This window comes from Nerophis ophidion, linkage group LG06, assembly GCF_033978795.1.
Source record: "Nerophis ophidion isolate RoL-2023_Sa linkage group LG06, RoL_Noph_v1.0, whole genome shotgun sequence".
NCBI lineage: Eukaryota > Metazoa > Chordata > Actinopteri > Syngnathiformes > Syngnathidae > Nerophis > Nerophis ophidion.
This window is the reverse complement of record NC_084616.1, coordinates 7,680,201-7,702,483: the sequence shown is the minus strand read 5'-3', so window position 1 is coordinate 7,702,483 and position 22,283 is coordinate 7,680,201. Positions and strand designations below refer to the sequence as shown.

Below are 22,283 nucleotides of genomic sequence, written 5' to 3'. Positions count from 1 at the left end.
CACTCACACACTACATTACACTACACACTTACACGCTACACTACACACTCACACACTACATTACACTACACACTTACACGCTACACTACACACTCACAACCTACATTACACTACACATTACATTACACTACAGACTTACACGCTACCCTACACACTCACACACTACATTACACTACACACTTACACGCTACACTACACACTCACACACTACATTACACTACACACTCACAACCTACACTACACTACACACTCACAACCTACATTACACTACACACTTATACGCTACACTACACTACACACTCACAACCTACATTACACTACACACTCACAACCTACACCACACACTCACAACCTACACTACACTACACACTCACAACCTACACTACACTACACACTCACAACCTACATTAGACTACACTACATTACACTACACACTCAAACCCTACATTACACTACACATTACATTACACTACACACTTACACACTACACTACACACTCACACACTACATTACACTACACACTTATACGCTACAATACACCCTCACACATTACATTAAACTACAAACTTATACGCTACACTACACACTCACACATTACATTACACTACACACTTACACACTACACTACACACTCACATTACATTACACTACACACTTACACACTACACTACACACTCACATTACATTACACTACACACTTACACACTACACTACACACTCACATTACATTACACTACACACTTATACGCTACACTACACTACACTACACGCTCACAACCTACACTACGCTACACACTCACACAGTACACTACACACTCACACACTGCACACTCACACAGTACACACAGTACACTACACTCACACACTGCACACTCACACAGTACACACAGTACACTACACTCACACACTGCACACTCACACAGTACACACAGTACACTACACTCACACACTGCACACTCACAGTACACACAGTACACTACACTCACACACTGCACACTCACACAGTACACACAGTACACTACACTCACACACTGCACACTCACACAGTACACACAGTACACTACACTCACACAGTACACTACACTCACACAGTACACACAGTACACACTCCAAGTGCACATGTTTATGAGTGAAGTATAGAAGTGTGTACACAACATATTTAAAATGCTGATGTTGACGTTTCAGGGGAAGCACAAGAAGGCGTCGGCCTCTCGCAGTCGCCACACCAGGGAGTCCTGCCAGGGGGCGCTGTTGGAGCAGGAAGTGGGCGCCGCCTACTTTAGTGGCGGCACGCACAGCTACCAACGCTACGACTCACTTCCTGTTTCGCTCAGCTCCAAGTGAGTGTGTGTGTGTGTGTGTGTGTGTGATGTCATGTGTTGTAATTGTGTGTGTGTGTGATGTCATGTATTGTAATTGTGTGTGTGTGATGTCATTTGTTGTAATTGTGTGTGTGTGTGATGTCATGTATTGTAATTGTGTGTGTGTGATGTCATGTATTGTAATTGTGTGTGTGTGTGTGATGTCATGTATTGTAATTGTGTGTGTGTGTGTGTGATGTCATGTGTTGTAATTGTGTGTGTGTGAGATGTCATGTGTTGTAATTGTGTGTGTGTGTGATGTCATGTATTGTAATTGTGTGTGTATGATGTCACGTATTGTAATTGTGTGTGTGTGATGTCATGTATTGTAATTGTGTGTGTGTGTGTGTGTGATGTCATGTGTTGTAATTGTGTGTGTGTGTGTGATGTCATGTGTTGTAATTGTGTGTGTGTGTGTGTGTGTGATGTCATGTATTGTAAATGTGTGTGTGTGTGTGTGTGTGATGTCATGTATTGTAATTGTGTGTGTATGATGTCACGTATTGTAATTGTGTGTGTATGATGTCATGTATTGTAATTGTGTGTGTGTGTGATGTCATGTATTGTAATTGTGTGTGTGTGAGATGTCATGTGTTGTAATTGTGTGTGTGTGTGATGTCATGTATTGTAATTGTGTGTGTGTGATGTCATGTATTGTAATTGTATGTGTGTGTGTGTGTGATGTCATGTATTGTAATTGTGTGTGTGTGAGTGTGTGATGTCATGTATTGTAATTGTATGTGTGTGTGTGTGATGTCATGTGTTGTAATTGTGTGTGTGTGTGTGTGTGTGTGTGATGTCATGTGTTGTAATTGTGTGTGTGTGTGTGTGTGATGTCACGTGTTGTAATTGTGTGTGTGTGTGTGTGTGTGTGTGTGATGTCATGTATTGTAATTGTGTGTGTGTGTGTGTGATGTCATGTATTGTAATTGTATGTGTGTGTGTGTGATGTCATGTGTTGTAATTGTGTGTGTGTGTGTGTGTGTGTGATGTCATGTGTTGTAATTGTGTGTGTGTGTGTGTGTGTGATGTCACGTGTTGTAATTGTGTGTGTGTGTGTGTGTGTGTGTGTGTGATGTCATGTATTGTAATTGTGTGTGTGTGTGTGTGATGTCATGTGTTGTAATTGTGTGTGTGTGTGTGATGTCATGTATTGTAATTTTGTGTGTGTGTGATGTCATGTGTTGTAATTGTGTGTGTGTGTGATGTCATGTGTTGTAATTGTGTGTGTGTGTGTGTGTGATGTCATGTATTGTAAATGTGTGTGTGTGTGTGTGTGTGATGTCATGTGTTGTAATTGTGTGTGTGTGTGTGATGTCATGTGTTGTAATTGTGTGTGTGTGTGTGTGTGTGTGTGTGTGATGTCATGTATTGTAATTGTGTGTGTGTGTGTGTGTGTGTGATGTCATGTGTTGTAATTGTGTGTGTGTGTGTGATGTCATGTGTTGTAATTGTGTGTGTGTGTGTGTGTGTGTGTGTGTGATGTCATGTGTTGTAATTGTGTGTGTGTGTGTGTGTGTGTGTGATGTCATGTATTGTAATTGTGTGTGTGTGTGTGTGTGTGTGTGTGATGTCATGTGTTGTAATTGTGTGTGTGTGTGTGATGTCATGTTGTAATTGTGTGTGTGTGTGTGTGTGTGATGTCATGTATTGTAAATGTGTGTGTGTGTGTGTGTGATGTCATGTGTTGTAATTGTGTGTGTGTGTGTGATGTCATGTGTTGTAATTGTGTGTGTGTGTGTGTGTGATGTCATGTATTGTAAATGTGTGTGTGTGTGTGATGTCATGTGTTGTAATTGTGTGTGTGTGTGATGTCATGTGTTGTAATTGTGTGTGTGTCTGTGTGTGTGTGTGTGTGTGTGATGTCATGTATTGTAATCAATCACATGACAATATTACTATTTAATTTGTATTATGTTTGATGTCCCTCCTAGTTATTTATGATAGTCACATGACAATATTACTATTTGTTTAGTTTTAATGTTGGACAATATTTATTAGCAATATTTAAAACAATATTATTTGATTATTGTTATTATTTCCAAATACTTGTGGGCGTGGTCATGAGGTCACCTTTGTCCCGCAGACCTCACATCTCGCTGGCCGTGAGGGTCAACTCCTCACAAGGTCTGATCCTCTACGCGGCGGGCGCTCAAAGCGGCGCCGCCATGACGCTGAGCGTGCGGGAAGGTCACCTGCTGCTGTCGCTGGGCGGGAGGCGGAAGGTCAGCCTGCGAGGCCGCGCCGCCATCGACGACGGGCGCTGGCACACGGTGAGACGTCACAGGGGGGGGGGGGGTTGCTTGGCCAGAGGGCGGAGTTAAGATGGGGGCGTGTCGTCAGGTGTTCATCAAGCGGGACGGCGACAAGATGAGTCTGGTGGTGGACGGCGTCAACGCTCAGTCCAAGAGGGTCCCGGCGGGCGGCGGCGTGCGCCTCATGGGACCGCTTTACATCGGAGGACTGCCGCCATCGCTCACGGTAGGTCGCCTGACCACGCCCACTTTCTCTCCGCATCGACTTCACACGCCGCTTCCTCAGACCGCCGCCACGTCCGGCTTCATCGGGTGCGTCCGCGACCTCACGCTGAACCAGGCGCCCGCGGGAAGCCCCGCCCACAGCCAGGGGGCGGTCCCTTGCTTCCGGAAGCCTCTGCAGCCCGGCGCTTACTTCACGGGCGCGGGGGGCCACGTGGTCGTAGGTGAGCCGCCATTTTGTCTTGTCCCCGTGTTGCCTCGCCGCCTCCTGACAGGAAGCTCCTCCCCTTCCCGCAGGTGAGTTACTGGCGCTCGGCCACGACCTGGAGCTCCGCCTGGAGGTGCGGCCGGCGTCGGACTCCGGACTACTGCTGCACGCCGGGACCTCGTCCAATCAGCGGCTGAGCTTGGTGATGAGCAGAGGAGAGGTGAGTGGGGGGCGGAGCTACCCGCCGGTGAGGAGTGGCGCTAACATGGCGGCGTGTGTGTAGGTCATGTTGTCAGTGCGGGGCGCCAAAGGTGACTTCTCCTTAACGCTGGCGCCGGAGGAAGCGCTGTGTGACGGACGCTGGCACGCCATCACAGGTCAGTCGCCAACACGCCGCCGCCGCCGCCGCCTTCGAGGATCTTATTGTCCTTCTCTTCTTGTTTGGCGGCCTCTAGTGGTGAAGAAGAGTAGCGTGCTGCAGCTGCACGTGGACGCCGCACGCCAGCTCGGCACCGGGCCCAAACATGGCCGCTCTGCCGGGGCCAAGGAGGTCGTCTACGTCGGAGGACTTCCTGGTTAGGAACACACACACACACACACACACACACACACACACACACACACACACACACACACACACACACACACACACAATTACAATACATGACATCACACACACACACACAATGTTTACTTAATGAATACTTAGGTCTACTACACTACTGTATTTAATGTTGTCATTACTGAGGTGGTACTTAATGAATACTTAGGTCTACTACACTACTATATTTAATGTTGTCATGATGGTGGTACTTAATGAATACTTAGGTCTACTACACTGCTGTATTTAATGTTGTCATGATGGTGGTACTTAATGAATACTTAGGTCTACTACACTACTGTATGTTAATGTTGTCATGATGGTGGTACTTAATGAATACTTGGGTCTACTACACTACTGTATTTAATGTTGACATTATGGTGGTACTTAATGAATACTTAGGTCTACTACACTACTGTATTTAATGTTGTCATGATGGTGGTACTTAATGAATACTTAGGTCTACTACACTACTGTATGTTAATGTTGTCATGATGGTGGTACTTAATGAAAACTTAGGTCTACTACACTGCTGTATTTAATGTTGTCATGATGGTGGTACTTAATGAATACTTAGGTCTACTACACTGCTGTATTTAATGTTGTCATGATGGTGGTACTTAATGAATACTTAGGTCTACTACACTACTGTATTTAATGTTGTCATGATGGTGGTACTTAATGAATACTTAGGTCTACTACACTACTATATTTAAAGTTGTCATTATGGTGGTACTTAATGAATACTTAGGTCTACTACACTACTGTATTCAATGTGGTCATGATAGTGGTACTTAATGAATACTTAGGTCTACTACACTACTATATTTAAAGTTGTCATTATGGTGGTTCTTAATGAATACTTAGGTCTACTACACTACTGTATTCAATGTGGTCATGATAGTGGTACTTAATGAATACTTAGGTCTACCACACTACTGTATTTAATGTTGTCATTATGGTGGTACTTAATGAATACTTAGGTCTACTACACTACTGTATTTAATGTTGTCATGATGGTGGTACTTAATGAATACTTAGGTCTACTACACTACTGTATTCAATGTGGTCATGATAGTGGTACTTAATGAATACTTAGGTCTACTACACTACTATATTTAAAGTTGTCATTATGGTGGTACTTAATGAATACTTAGGTCTACTACACTACTGTATTCAATGTGGTCATGATAGTGGTACTTAATGAATACTTAGGTCTACTACACTACTATATTTAAAGTTGTCATTATGGTGGTACTTAATGAATACTTAGGTCTACTACACTACTATATTTAAAGTTGTCATTATGGTGGTACTTAATGAATACTTAGGTCTACTACACTACTGTATTTAATGTTGTCATGATGGTGGTACTTAATGAATACTTAGGTCTACCACACTACTGTATTTAATGTTGTCATTATGGTGGTACTTAATGAATACTTAGGTCTACTACACCACTGTATTTAATGTTGTCATGATGGTGGTACTTAATGAATACTTAGGTCTACTACACTACTGTATTTAATGTCATTATGGTGGTACTTAATGAATACTTAGGTCTACCACACTACTGTATTTAATGTTGTCATTATGGTGGTACTTAATGAATACTTAGGTCTACTACACCACTGTATTTAATGTTGTCATGATGGTGGTACTTAATGAATACTTAGGTCTACTACACTACTGTATTTAATGTCATTATGGTGGTACTTAATGACTACTTAGGTCTACCACACTACTGTATTTAATGTTGTCATTATGGTGGTACTTAATGAATACTTAGGTCTACTACACCACTGTATTTAATGTTGTCATGATGGTGGTACTTAATGAATACTTAGGTCTACTACACTACTGTATTTAATGTCATTATGGTGGTACTTAATGAATACTTAGGTCTACCACACTACTGTATTTAATGTTGTCATTATGGTGGTACTTAATGAATACTTAGGTCTACTACACCACTGTATTTAATGTTGTCATGATGGTGGTACTTAATGAATACTTAGGTCTACTACACTACTGTATTTAATGTTGTCATTACGGTGGTACTTAATGAATACTTAGGTCTACTACACTACTGTATTCAATGTTGTCATGATAGTGGTACTTAATGAATACTTAGGTCTACTACACTACTGTATTCAATGTTGTCATGATAGTGGTACTTAATGAATACTTAGGTCTACTACACTACTGTATTTAATGTTGTCATTGTGGTGGTACTTAATGAATACTTAGGTCTACTACACTACTGTATTTAATGTTGTCATTATGGTGGTACTTAATGAATACTTAGGTCTACTACACTACTGTATGTTAATGTTGTCATGATGGTGGTACTTAATGAATACTTAGGTCTACTACACTACTGTATTTAATGTCATTGTGGTGGTACTTAATGAATACTTAGGTCTACTACACTACTGTATTTAATGTTGTCATTATGGTGGTACTTAATGAATACTTAGGTCTACTACACTACTGTATTTAATGTTGTCATGATGGTGGTACTTAATGAATACTTAGGTCTACTACACTACTGTATTTCATGTTGTCATTATGGTGGTACTTAATGAATACTTAGGTCTACTACACTACTGTATTTAAGGTTGTCATTATGGTGGTACTTAATGAATATTTAGGACTACTACACTACTGTATGTTAATGTTGTCATTATGGTGGTACTTAATGAATACTTAGGTCTACTACACTACTGTATTTAATGTTGTTATTATGGTGGTACTTAATGAATACTTAGGTCTACTACACTACCGTATTTAATGTTGTCATGATGGTGGTACTTAATGAATACTTAGGTCTACTACACTACTGTATTTAATGTCATTATGGTGGTACTTAATGAATACTTAGGTCTACTACACTACTGTATTTAATGTTGTCATTACTGAGGTGGTACTTAATGAATACTTAGGTCTACTACACTACTGTATTTAATGTTGTCATTACTGAGGTGGTACTTAATGAATACTTAGGTCTACTACACTACTGTATTTAATGTTGTCATGATGGTGGTACTTAATGGATACTTAGGTCTACTACACTACTGTATTTAATGTTGTCATTATGGTGGTACTCAATGAATACTTAGGTCTACTACACTACTGTATTTAATGTTGTCATTACTGAGGTGGTACTTAATGAATACTTAGGTCAACTACTCTACTGTATTTAATGTTGTCATGATGGTGGTACTTAATGAATACTTAGGTCTACTACACTACTGTATTTAATGTTGTCATTACTGAGGTGGTACTTAATGAATACTTAGGTCAACTACTCTACTGTATTTAATGTTGTCATGATGTTGGTACTTAATGAAAACTTAGGTCTACTACTCTACTGTATTTAATGTTGTCATGATGGTGGTACTTAATGAATACTTAGGTCTACTACACTACTGTATTTCATGTTGTCATTATGGTGGTACTTAATGAATACTTAGGTCTACTACACGACTGTATTTAATGTTGTCATGATGTTGGTACTTAATGAATACTTAGGTCTACTACACTACTGTATTCAATGTTGTCATGATAGTGGTACTTAATGAATACTTAGGTCTACTACACTACTGTATTTAATGTCATTATGGTGGTACTTAATGAATACTTAGGTCTACTACACTACTGTATTTAATGTCGTCATTACTGAGGTGGTACTTAATGAATATTTCGGTCAACTACACTACTGTATTTAATGTTGTCATGATGGTGGTACTTAATGAATACTTAGGTCTACTACACTACTGTATTTAATGTCATTGTGGTGGTACTTAATTAATACTTAGGTCTACTACACTACTGTATTTAATGTTGTCATTACTGAGGTGGTACTTAATGAATATTTAGGTCAACTACACTACTGTATTTAATGTTGTCATGATGGTGGTACTTAATGAATACTTATGTCTACTACACTACTGTATTTAATGTTGTCATTATGGTGGTACTTGATGAATACTTTTTAATGTCATTATGTTGGTACTTAATGAATACTTAGGTCTACTACACTACTGTATTTAATGTTGTCATTATGGTGGTACTTGATGAATACTTAGGTCTACTTCACTACTTTACTATGTTGGTACTTGGAGAGTCAAGTGTTTTCTGAGGTAAACAGTTGAAGAACCCCTGATCTAAGGTACATAATAATCTGTTCCAGGGTCAAACTCCAGCCGTCATAAAAGTCTTCTATAGAAGTCACATTTTAACGTACATACAAGTGTAAAAATAATAGTAAAGTTAGTTTTTCCGGATGCGATTTGGGCAAGTTGGTCCAAGGGCCGTCACATAACCTGCAATCCTCCACCTGTCCTCCAGATGGCGTCACAGTGTCACCGAGTGTCCCCGCCTTCCACGGCTGCGTCCGTCATGTGAGCGTCAACGGACGCCCCGCCCCTTTGGACGAGGCGCTGTCGGTGCACGGTGCGGTAGGAACGCACGGCTGCCCTAGCGCGTAGACGCACACACACACACACACACACACATACACACACACACACAGACTTAGCATCACATTCCAGAGCAAATTAAGGTGGTGGGTGTCATTTTAGTGTAGCTAATTTAAAATATAACTATTCCTATTTATTTTGTATTCAAGTCTTCAGGGTGTGCTCGACTACACGGCCGACATTTAAGATGAAATATTTAAAGCTGTCGTCTAAATTTCGCGCCAACATTTTGAGCGAATCATGCAGTAATTATGAGTTAAAGGGCCTTATATGGAGGTATGATGACATCATACTGTTGTCATGGTTTCAGGTGTAGTTTAAACTAATATATTCACTTGTTTTTATAAAGAACGAACCTCCTCACACATGTTTTGATGTACTTTATAATAAAAGTTCCTGTAAACACATTTTCACTTTTTATTATCAAGTCTAACAGGTAAGAAAAGATGACATGATTGACAGCTGTTGTGTGGTATGATTGACAGGAGTGTAAGAAAGACAAAAAAAAAGGTCCTCCATGTGATCTAGTCCAGACTCATGTCCTCTTCCTCGTCCTTGGACTCTCCTTTAGAGGTCTGCATGGCTCGAGCAAACGCCTCCACATCTGCTCCACAAAAATACATGACATCATTATATTATTATTGTTATTAAAGAGCTTTGTTGTACTACCATTAAATTAATAATATATTTTATTTGCATGACATTCACTGTAGTTATTGGGTAAAAAATAGATGTAAAAATACCACAAAAATACATGACATTATTTTTATTATTATTGTTATTATAGAGCTTTGTTGTACTACCATTAAATTAATAATATATTTTATTTGCATGACATTCACTGTAGTTATTGGGTAAAAAATAGATGTAAAAATACATGACATTATTTTATTATTATTGTTATTATAGAGCTTTGTTGTACTACCATTAAATTAATAATATATTTTATTTGCATGACATTCACTGTAGTTATTGGGTAAAAAATAGATGTAAAAATACCACAAAAATACATGACATTATTTTTATTATTATTGTTATTATAGAGCTTTGTTGTACTACCATTAAATTAATAATATATTTTATTTGCATGACATTCACTGTAGTTATTGGGTAAAAAATAGATGTAAAAATACATGACATTATTTTATTATTATTGTTATTATAGAGCTTTGTTGTACTACCATTAAATTAATAATATATTTTATTTGCATGACATTCACTGTAGTTATTGGGTAAAAAAAGACAGTGTTCAAGGACAAGATTCAGCTAAATAATTGCAATAAATGATATATAATACAATTATTTAAAAAAGGGCAAAGTTAAAGATATTGTATCATTTTGTGAAATGACTCGCCATCTTAACGAGGACCCAAATGATCCAAGGAGCTTCAGGTCCCTGGTGGCCTTCCGACGTCCCAGCTGATGGTTAAAAAGACTTTTATGAAGAAAAGAAGATCCAGAAACCGCATGTTGCCCAGGTGAGCACCTGGTGGCCAGGACTTCCTCCAAGAAGAAAGAAGGTCTGCCTCCCAGAGACACTGAACAACCATCAGGACTGAGTATTGAGGGCCTGCTGGACACTACTGGGGATATCGTGGACCTTGAGGACCCACACCCTCAATAGAGGAGGCAGAGTCTGAGGTCACAAGTCCTTCACTGGAGCCGAGGTCATCAAAGTAACCGCCCAGTGGCAAGACCCCCGAGAGGGTGAGATTGGCCCCAAACACCTGAAGGCTGTGGATGTTGGGGGACTGTCATGGCTGACATGTCTCTTCAACACAGTCTGGGACCATACCTCTGGATTGGCAGACCAGGGTGCTGGTCCCTTTTTTAAAGAAGGGTGTGTTCCAATTTGAGAGGGATCACACTTCTCAGAGGAGAGTCTGGTCTTTAGTCGAGCCTCGGATTCAGGAGGAACAATGTGGTTTTCGTCCAGGACCAGATTTATACCCTTGCTAGGGTACTGGAGTGGGAATCTGAGTTTGCTCACCTAGTCCACGTGTGTTTTGTGGATTTGGAGAAGGCCTTTGATCGTGTTCTGTGGGGGGTGATCCTGGAGTCCAGGGTCCTTTGCTACAGGCCAAGCAGACCAGGGATCTGGTTTGAATTGCCAGTATTAAGTCAGACATGTTCCCAGTGGATTTTGGACTCCGGTCAAACTCCGGTCATGATCTTCATGGACAGAACTTTTAGGTGCAGTCAGGGTGTGGAGGGTTTCTAGTTGGTGGCCAGAGGATCACATCTCTGCTTTTTGCAGATGATGTGATCTTGTGGGCTTCATTAGACTGGTACCTTCAGTGGTTTGAAGTGTGAAGCTGCTGGGAGACGGATCAGCACCTCCAAATCTGAGGCCATGTTTCTCAGTGGGAAGGGGTAGAACTTTACCCCCTGGGTCAAGAGTGGAGTTCAAGTATCTCAGGGTCGAATTCACCAGTGAAGAATGAAATGTGAAATTGACAGACGGATCGGTGCAGCGTCGGCAGTGATGGAGTCACAGTCTGTTGTGGTGAAGAAGGAGCTGAGCCAGAAGGCGAAGCTCTCCATTTGCTGCTCAGTCTGCGTTCTTACCCTCACCTATGGTCATGAACTATGGGTAATGACCGAAAGGACAAGGTGACGAATACAAGCAGCAGAAATGAGTTTCCTCCGCAAGATGTCTGGGAACCCCCTCAGAGTTGGGGGGAGATCAGCCTCAGAGTTAGGGGGAGATCAGCCTCAGAGTTAGGGGGAGATCGGCCTCAGAGTTAGGGGGAGATCACCCTCGGAGTTAGGGGGAGATCAGCCTCAGAGTTAGAGGGAAATCACTCTCAGAGTTAGAGGGAAATCACTCTCAGAGTTAGAGGGAAATCACTCTCAGAGTTAGGGGGAGATCACCCTCAGAGTTAGGGGGAGATCAGCCTCAGAGTTAGGGGGAGATCAGCCTCAGAGTTAGGGGGAGATCAGCCTCAGAGTTAGGGGGAGATCAGCCTCAGAGTTAGGGGGAGATCAGCCTCAGAGTTAGGGGGAGATCAGCCTCAGAGTTAGGGGGAGATCAGCCTCAGAGTTAGGGGGAGATCAGCCTCAGAGTTAGGGGGAGTTCCGCCTCAGAGTTAGGGGGAGTTCCGCCTCAGAGTTAGGGAGAGATCACCCTCAGAGTTAGGGAGAGATCACCCTCAGAGTTAGGGGGAGGTCAGCCTCAGAGTTAGGGGGAGGTCAGCCTCAGAGTTAGGGGGAAATCAGCCTCAGAGTTAGGGGGCGATCACCCTCAGAGTTAGGGGGCGATCACCCTCAGAGTTAGGGGGAGATCACCCTCAGAGTTAGGGGGAGATCAGTCTCAGAGTTAGTGGAAGATCAGCCTCAGTTAGGGGGAGATCAGCCTCAGTTAGGGGGAGATCAGCCTCAGAGTTAGGGGGAGATCAGCCTCTGAGTTAGGGGGAGATCAGCCTCAGAGTTAGGGGGAAATCACCCTCAGAGTTAGGGGGAAATCACCCTCAGAGTTAGGGGGAAATCACCCTCAGAGTTAGGGGGAAATCACCCTCAGAGTTAGGGGGAGATCAGCCTCAGAGTTAGGGGGAGATCAGCCTCAGAGTTAGGGGGAGATCAGCCTCAGAGTTAGGGGGAGATCAGCCTCAGAGTTAGGGGGAGATCAGCCTCAGAGTTAGGGGGAGATCAGCCTCAGAGTTAGGGGGAGATCAGCCTCAGAGTTAGAGAGAGATCAGCCTCAGAGTTAGGAGGAGATCAGCCTCAGAGTTAGGGGGAGATCACCCTCAGAGTTAGGGGGAGATGTTTTGGGCTTGTCTTGGGGCAGACCCAGGACACCTTAGAGGGACTATGTCCCACAACTGGCCTGGGAACACCTCAGTGTCCCTCTATGGAGCTAGAGAAGGTGGGCGAGGACAGGGAAGTATCTGCTGAGACTGCTGCCCCCCTCATCTAGAGTCTGATAAGTGGCAGGAAGATGGAAGGATGGATTTAAAAAAGGCTTTAAAGGACAAGACTTTGTATTTTGTGAAATTGCAATAATTTATAATTAAAAATGTATTTACAAAACTAAACAGCAGTGTTAAAGTACAAGATATTGCATCATTTTGTAAAGGTATTGCAATAAATTATAATACAATTATTTAACATTACCCTTTTTAAAAAAAAGGACAAGATATTGTATAATTTTGTAAAATCATAGCAATGAATTCTAATTAAATAGTTTCTTTAAAGGACAATAAAGTCATTTAGTCCTCATGTGGCGTTGCTGATATTATTATTAAAAGGACCAGGAAGGAGGTGTAAAGGCGTGCGTGCGTCACCTCCTTTGTTGGCGGCGTCCACGGCGTCCGGCGGCAGTCCAAACTGACTCATGAGCGGCCCCAGCTGACCTGAGGCCAGCGCGCTGCTGAACAAGCTCATGGACTGTGGGCGGGGACAGAGACATCAGAGACTTTGATTGGTGAAGCGGCGATGGATGACATCACCTGCTGGAACTGCGGCGAGCTGATGGTGTTGTGGATCTCCTCGCCGCTCTGAGCCAGGCTGTCGCCGGTGGGCAGGAAGGGGAGGAGCCGGCGCTGCACCTCGGCGTTGGCCAGGATGGGCGCCATCACGTCCGGCGTGCACACGCTGGCCAGGTCCACTGAGGAAGAGGAAGAGCGTCTTCACAAGCCGCCGCCATCGCCACCATGACGTCAAGGCGTCTTCTCTCACCTGCTGAGCCCGCGGTAGCCGCCGCCGCCGGGACGTTCATGGTGGCCAGGATGCTCTGAAGGTCGCTGAGCTGAATGGCCTGGTGGGAGGCGGGGCTTCCGACGGAGGCGGGGACCAGCGGGGGCTGAGCCGGAGCTGTGTCAGAGTGGGCGGAGTCAGAGGAGGACGGGCGACCAATGGCTTGTTCACGTCTTGCCTACCTGGCGTGGAGGGGGCCACGCTGGCGGGGGCGGCGGCCGAGGCAGCGGGGGTCACCGGGGTGGTGGGGGCGGCCTGGGAGGAGCTCAGCCTGGGGGCGGAGCCTGATGACGGGGTGGCGGCCGCCGACTGACTGCGAGAACTTTGAATTGGAAAAAAAATAAACAAGTTGTAATAACGATCACTGAACACAAGTCAGTCCCGCTTATGTTGACAACCCGCTTGTGTCAACCAGCTCGTTCACTGAGTTCTAACAAGTGCTCGCTTAAGTCCTCCTCAAACTTGACAGCCAAATGAAAAACGTGTTATTGTCAACGTCAACATGGTCACAGGCCTCTGATTTGAACAATGGCCGATACTGATAGTCGATACCAGGCTGATACCTGCAATGTTAATCATTTTTGTCACCCGTGCTAAATCTTTAGTTTTTTTGTCCTGTCCAGCTATTTAGACAAATCATATAGTTGATGTAGATTATCTATGTCTGCTGTACACATTTACTTGTTGTCCTAGTTATATTTGACTTAAGTAAATGTATTTATATTATTATTTGGTGAAAGGGGGATGGAAAGAGAAAGAAAGTTAGACCGATGGGGAAATAGTGGGGGATAAGACAGAGACAACCTGAATAATAAAACACAATATTATAGTGAAATTGATATCAAAGGAACAGTCAGTAAAGTAAATATTAATAACACAGAAATGACAATGAACATTATTATACTACAAATGGATCAATACAAATACCAATAAAAATAGTACTATTGATAACGAATGGTAATAATTACCTCTATTATCAACAATACATGAATGTAATGATAACTTGAAATACAAAAGAAAGCAGATAAATGGAGGGGAAGAAAGTAAACCGCATTAACCTTGTAGATTGTTATAGTACCACACGTGGTCACGCGTGAAAAGTAACAGCAACAAGTTAGCAGAAAATATAAATTGTTTGTAAGGATCCATAATGAAGTTTCTGAAATCTATAATTGATTTCATGAAACTATAACAACCATTTTGAAGCATGTAATAATGATACAGGTCCAGATTCAAAACAATGATCTGACAGACCCTAAAGATTGCAAAAAACTCATTTTGTCATTTGTGAAGCCTTTTTTCTATTTTTAGGACCCATTCAGCCCTGTTTAATAGACTACTTTAGTCCAGGTCCAGATTAGAAACCACTATACCTGGATTTCTCTCATCTGGATTAGATGATCACAAACCCTGCAGATTCATATTTCTAATGGGATGAATGTGGTCCACAGGCCTAAAAAATGGTTCAATATTATTACATGTAAAACAAGCATTCCGTATTTCCTTGAATTGCAGCCGGGGCGCTAATTAATTTAAAGCCTTTTCTCACTCCTGCACTTACCAAAGGCCTGCGGTAAATTTAGGCCTGCGCTTATAAATTTGAGTGTGATGTAAGGATACCATCATGAAAAGCACATTTAATGAAAAAAACATTATGGTCTTACCTTTACTTATAAATGAAGTCCATGCGCAGCTCCTTCTGATCAAAAGCATCGATAACTTGTTTATAGAAGTCTTCCTTATCTTTCTTCAGTTTTAAAAGCCTCTGTCTCGATGGAAATCTTCCTTTATTACCTCCTGCTTCCATTGAAAGTCCAGTTTAGAAAACGGTTTTAATTTAGATATGTAATCCTCCATGTTAAAAGTGCAAGCGAGAGGAAAAAATAAACGATCGCTTCTCACTTTTGCTGCTTGTTGTCACTTCTTCTGCAGCCGAGTAGTCGCAAGAAGGATCACTAGCGCCCTCTACCACCAGGAGGCGGGAGTCATTTAATGACTCATATTTGACACACGCAGCTACGGTATATTGATAAAACATAACTGCTTATTGTTCTGTTTAGCATATTCAATAGCTTGGACCTTAAATCCTACTGAATACTTAATCTTCTCTTTATGCGATTTCAAATTTTTGAAATAAGCCTCCTCCATTTTGAAAATGATGACAGGTGAAGTGTCACTCGTGACGTGACGAGTTTGACCCGGCAGTAATTCTAGGCAGGCACATATTAAATACCCGGCGGCAATTCAAGGAAATATGGTAAGTGGTGTTGTCTCTCTACACAACACTGACTATTTTGCACCATTTTCAGAATTCAGTGATCCGAGCATTCCAAGTCAAAAGTATCAATAATCAGTATCAGGTTAGATGGAGTGGACTTCCAAATAAAAGGGGAGTTCCTTCTCTAGATGGTCTTCTCTGCACCTGGACCTCCTTACAAACTGCTGGTATAAAATATGCAAGGTGCAAGCTCGTTTCAATGTGAGTTAAGTTTGACAAGCGCTTATGAGCGGCCACCATAGTACTGAAAGTTGACAACTTTACACCTGGGTGCCAGTCAAGAAGGTTGAAAGGTGGACCTCACCTGGATGAGGAGCTGCTGGCGGTGGGTCCGCCCCCTCCGAGCAGGTTGGCGAGTCCTGGTCCTGCCAGGGCGCCCAGACCTCCTGAAACCAAGCATAGTGAAAATGGTGAGGAGCTGGATTCTCGTGCAGTGATTCTAAAGCTGTGGCACGCATACCTGGCTCCATCTAGTGGTACACCAAACAATCACATCAAATATTCAAACACGGTGTTACTGTTCAAACTGTGTGTAATGTTACAGTGGCCAAACATAATATGCTTGTTAATTAAAACCTCTGCCTTGTTTGAATGAATAATTAAGCCTACTACACCACTGTATTTTAATGTTGTCATTATAGTGTACTTAATGAATACTTAGGTCTACTACACCGCTGTATTTTAATGTTGTCATTATAGTGTACTTAATGAATACTTAGGTCTACTACACCGCTGTATTTTAATGTTGTCATTATAATGTACTTAATGAATACTTAGGTCTACTACACTTCTGTATTTTAATGTTGTCATTATACTGTACTTAATGAATACTTAGGTCTACTACACTACTGTATTTAATGTTGTCATTATGGTGGTACTTAATGGATACTTTGGTCTACTACACTACTGTATTCAATGTTGTCATGATGGTGGTACTTAATGAATACTTAGGTCTACTACACTACTGTATTTAATGTTGTCATTATGGTGGTACTTAATGAATACTTAGGTCTACTACACTACTGTATTTAATGTTGTCATTATGGTGGTACTTAATGAATACTTAGGTCTACTACACTTCTGTATTTTAATGTTGTCATTATAGTGTACTTAATGAATACTTAGGTCTACTACACTACTGTATTTAATGTTGTCATTATGGTGGTACTTAATGGATACTTTGGTCTACTACACTACTGTATTCAATGTTGTCATTATGGTGGTACTTAATGAATACTTGGGTCTACTACACTACTGTATTTAATGTTGTCATTATGGTGGTACTTAATGAATACTTAGGTCTACTACACTACTGTATTTAATGTTGTCATGATGGTGGTACTTAATGAATACTTAGGTCTACTACACTACTGTATTTAATGTTGTCATGATGGTGGTACTTAATGAATACTTAGGTCTACTACACTACTGTATTTAATGTTGTCATTATGGTGGTACTTACTGAATACTTGGGTCTACTACACTACTGTATTTAATGTTGTCATGATGGTGGTACTTAATGAATACTTATGTCTACTACACTACTGTATTTAATGATGTCATGATGGTGGTACTTAATGAATACTTAGGTCTACTACACTACTGTATTTAATGTCATTAAGTTGGTACTTGATGAATACTTAGGTCTACTACACTACTGTATTCAATGTCATTATGGTGGTACTTAATGAATACTTAGGTCTACTACACTACTGTATTTAATGTCATTAAGTTGGTACTTGATGAATACTTAGGTCTACTACACTAATGTATTTAATTTTTGTCATGGTGGTACTTAATGAATACTGGGTCTACTACACTACTGAATTTAATGTTGTCATGGTGGTACTTAATGAATACTTGGGTCTACTACATTACTGTATTTTAATGTTGTCATTATGGTGGTACTTAATGAATACTTAAGTCTACTACACTGGTCAACGGGTTGTTGACAAAAGTATTCATTTCCTGTTGTGTTTCCACGGCAACGGCAACTCACCCAGTCCGCTGGTTCCGATCAGCTGCATCAGCTGGTTGTGGCTCATGTTCCCCAGCAGGTTTTGGAGGCCACCTTCGCCCCCCAGCGACGACAACTCGTGACCCCCACTGCCGGGCGCCCCGGGGATGGGGGGGTTGTTCAGGTACTCGTTGACCTTCCGGCAGTACTCGTCATCCTTGTCCGACTTGGGCTCCTGGAGTTAACCACGAGCGTCGTCAGCCTTCCATTCCTTTAGAGAGGACAGTGGTGCATGCGGCGGCGCGCTTACCTGCATCCAGAAGAAGAGTCTCTTGGACTCTGACTTGAACTTGAGCACAAAGACCCGCCCGGTGGTGCACTGGGTGACCTTCTTGAACTCGCAGTCGTCGGGGAAGATGATCAAGTCCTGCACATCAACAAATGAAAAGGCAAAATCACTTATAATTATATTTGAGATGCCTATTTGAAATACTGATAGACGCCTGCCACTCTGTGCAGATAAAGGCCTACTGAAAGCCACTACTAGCGACCACGCAGTCTGATAGTTTATATATCAATGATGAAATATTAACATTGCAACACATGCCAATACGGCCTTTTTAGTTGACTAAATTGCATTTTTAAATTTTGCGCCAAAATATGCTGCTGAAATGTCTCGGTATGATGACGTGTGTGCGTTATGTCACGGATTGTAGAGGACATTTTTTTCCAGCATCGTTCCCAGCTATTAAGTAGTCTGTTTTCATCGCATAATTACACAACATCTGTGTTGCTGAATCTTTTGCAATTTGTTAAATGAAAAATGGAGACATCAAAGAAGAAAGCCGTAGGTGGGAAGCAGGTGTATTACAGCCGCCTTTAGCAACACAAACACAGCCGCTGTTTCATTGTTTACATTCACGAAAGATGATGGTGAAGCTTTACTATGGTCAAGCGAACACGGTTGGATTGGACCACACACACAAAGTACTGTATTATGCAGCGATCATTTTGAAAAATCGCGTTTGGAAGACGGTCCCTTGCGAAAGCAGAGATGGGCATCGCCACCACCCATCGACTGGTGCAGAAGAAAGGTGCGGGGCCGACCTTCAGGTTGTACAGGTACGACCATATGATCTCATTAAAACACTAGTAACACAATAAGTAGATAAGGGATTTTCCAGAATTATCCTAGTAAATTTGTCTAATAACATCTGAATCACTCCCACTGCCGTCTAGTCTTTTTTTTTCAAGCCCTTCACTCACTTTCCTCATCCACGAATCTTTCATCCCCGCTCAAATTAATGGGGAAATCGTCGCTTTCTCGGTTTGAATCGCTCTCGCTGCTGGTGGCCATGATTGTAAACAATGTTCAGATGTGAGGAGCTCCACAACCCGTGACGTCACGCGCACATCGTCTGCTACTTCCGGTACAGGCAAGGCTTGTTTATTAGCGACCAAAAGTTGCGAACTTTATCGTGGATGTTCTCTACTAAATCCTTTCAGCAAAAATATGGCAATATCGCGAAATGATCAAGTATGACACATAGAATGGACCTGCTATCCCTGTTTTAAGGTCTACTGAAATGAGATGTTCTTATTTAAAAACGGGGATAGCAGGTCCATTCTATGTGTCATACTTGATCATTTCACGATATTGCCATGTTTGCTGAAAGGATGCTGAAAGAACATCAACGATAAAGTTCACAGCTTTTGGTCGCTAATAAAAAAAGCCTTGCCTGTACCGGAAGTAGCAGACGATGTGCGCGTGACGTCACATCCACACATTGTTTACAATCATGGCCACCAGCAGCGAGAGCGATTCGGACCGAGAAAGCGACAATTTCCCCATTAATTGGAGCGAGGATGAAAGATTTGTGGATGAGGATAGTGAGAGTGAAGGGCTAGAAGAAAAGAAAAAAAGACGAGGGGCAGGAGCGATTCAGATGTTATTAGACACATTTACTAGGATAATTCTGGAAAATCCCTTATCTGCTTATTGTGTTACTAGTGTTTTAGTGAGATTTAATAGTCATACCTGAAGGTTGGAGGGTTGTGGTGACCGCCAGTGTCTGAGTGAAGCCATGAAAGTCGCAGCTGCCTCTGACAGCTGCAGGAAGAACAACACAAGCTCCGCTCATGTTTACAGTAAGAACCGACTTATTACCACAAATTTCTCACCGAAACCTGCCGGTGGACATGTGGTAGAGAACCATGTTCGCTTGACCGCTCTGTTCCATATTGTAAAGCTTCACAACAAAGAAACACCGGCTGTGTTTGTGTTGCTACAGCCGGCTGCAATGCAACGCTTTCCGCCAACATCTTTCTTCTTTGACGTCTCCATTATTAATTGAACACATTTCAAAAGATTCAGCAACACTTGTCCAGAATACTGTGTAATTATGCGATAAAAACAGACTACTTTTAGCCGTGTTCGGTGCTGGGAGAAAATGTGACGTCACGCATCATTCCGCGACGTTTTCAACAGGATACCTCACGGGAAATCTAAAATTGCAATTTAGTAAACTAAACCGGCCGTGTTGGCATGTGTTGCAATGTTAATATTTCATCATTGATATCAGACTGGGTGGTCGGTAGTAGTGGCTTTCAGTAGGCCTTTAAGTAAACATAAGCCACTACAGGAGGACGTTCTGAGGGGAATGTGCGTTACTGACGTCGTCCACGTTCCCCGTAGTCCTGTCCTTCCAGCAGAAGTGGATGAGGGAGTCGTCGGTCTGCTGGACGTACACGGTTCCTTTACGCTTGTCGGCCGTCACCGTCTTCCCCTTCAGGGTCATCTTGCCCGCACGGAACTCCACCAGGTACTTGCTGGAGCTTCCTCTGGATCCGCTCACCAGGCTGGGGAAGAGAGCTCCGGACGACATCTCGCGATTTATAGTTGTGGTGATTTTCTCAGCAGCCTGAAGTGAAGAAGGAGGCACAACACGGTTGGCTACACGTACATTTAAAGTGATAACAGCTTATCATCATCTGGTATCAGGAAAGTATCTGCCAGGTATCGCCCCATCATCTGTTATCGGGAAAGTATCTGACTTGGGCTAACAGTCCAGGAAGTTGGACCTAAACGAGTTAGAGACGACGAAAACACGTCAGTCAAAGGCGCATTTAATCTCATTAAAGTCATCCTACGAACAAAAATGTTGAGTATTAGACAATTATTACGTTGACGTCATCAGTTGGCTTGCTGGCAGAGGGGCTAGCATGCTAACATTAGCCGATGACGTGGTTAAAGCGACGCTGCGGCACGGTTAATAGTAAAAAAAGTCATATGAAGAAAATGGCTTTCACCACAAACAAGTTGTCAAAAAAGTGTAGGTTTGGATAGTTTCCTTTTAAACAGGATAATATAGTTACCAGAAGCTTTAAAATGCAGTTTCAGCTTGTGCGTTATGACGAGTAGGCGGCTCAATCACGTGATCAAGTAGCAAGGAATTGTGGGTAACAATAAATTACTACTCAAGTGTTGTTATTATTATTATTATTTTTAGGAACCGAATGTACCTTTGGGACAGAGGACCTTATTGTATTTCTAAGGTTTTATTTTTTTTTTTTTTTTTTTTTTTTTATTATTATTATTATTCCCCCGCCTCTAATTTGACGCACTTAACATGCTTCAAAACTCACCAAATTTAACACACACAAATTGCGCTCTAGCGCCCCCTAGGAAAAACACTGACCAAACTGCTTGTAACTTCCGTTAGGAATGTCATAAAGACATGAAACAAAAACCTCTATGTAGGTCTGATTTAGACCTAGATTTCATAGACTGACTTCCTTCAGCAAAAATCAACAGGAAGTTGGCAAAAACCCCTTCAAAACAAAAGTTTCCTTATAAATGTCATTTTTGCCTCTTTGAGCCGTAATTTGACCCCCTTAAAATGCTTCAAAACTCACCAAACTGGACGCACACATCAGGACTGGCGATAATTGCGATCTAATAAAAAAACAAACCCCAAATCTCACAATTGCGCTCTAGCGCCCCCTAGGAATAAAAACTCCTCCTCGGAAGAAAACACAAGACAAAACTGCTTGTAACTTCCGGTAGGAATGTTGTAGAGACATGAAACAAAAACCTCTATGTAGGTCTACATTTTACATTTTAATAATTGACGTCCTTCAGCAAAAATCAACAGGAAGTTGGCAATTACCCCTTCAAAACAAAAGTTTCCTTACAAATGTAATTTTTGCCTCTTTGAGCTGT

The 22,283-nt window shown here is 42.0% G+C and overlaps 2 protein-coding genes across 3 annotated transcripts in view; one reads left to right on the top strand and one right to left on the bottom strand.

Moving 5' to 3' along the window:
* lama5 (laminin, alpha 5) overlaps positions 1-9,538 on the top strand; it is a 201,957-nt gene extending 192,419 nt beyond the window's left edge. The window contains exons 73-80 of one of the 2 annotated variants that reach the window (XM_061902575.1): positions 1,186-1,340; positions 3,448-3,634; positions 3,705-3,842; positions 3,903-4,062; positions 4,136-4,266; positions 4,330-4,423; positions 4,502-4,621; positions 9,001-9,538. In XM_061902575.1, coding sequence (XP_061758559.1) covers positions 1,186-1,340; positions 3,448-3,634; positions 3,705-3,842; positions 3,903-4,062; positions 4,136-4,266; positions 4,330-4,423; positions 4,502-4,621; positions 9,001-9,140 — 1,125 coding nt within the window. In that variant the 3' untranslated portion in view covers positions 9,141-9,538. Of the gene's footprint in view, positions 1-1,185; positions 1,341-3,447; positions 3,635-3,704; positions 4,063-4,135; positions 4,267-4,329; positions 4,424-4,501; positions 4,622-9,000 lie in introns of both variants that reach the window. The other variant, XM_061902574.1, reaches the window with a different exon arrangement.
* Positions 9,497-21,555, bottom strand: LOC133554145 (proteasomal ubiquitin receptor ADRM1-like). Its single transcript, XM_061902576.1, has 10 exons — positions 21,437-21,555; positions 20,737-20,982; positions 18,372-18,488; positions 18,104-18,296; positions 16,409-16,490; positions 14,009-14,148; positions 13,809-13,943; positions 13,580-13,737; positions 13,415-13,517; positions 9,497-9,735 (listed from the first exon to the last, which is right to left on the bottom strand). Exons 2-10 carry the CDS (start codon positions 20,944-20,946, stop codon positions 9,656-9,658), a joined length of 1,218 nt encoding a protein of 405 aa, XP_061758560.1. The 5' UTR covers positions 20,947-20,982; positions 21,437-21,555; the 3' UTR covers positions 9,497-9,655.
* Between the last annotated feature and the right edge of the window lie 728 nt (positions 21,556-22,283).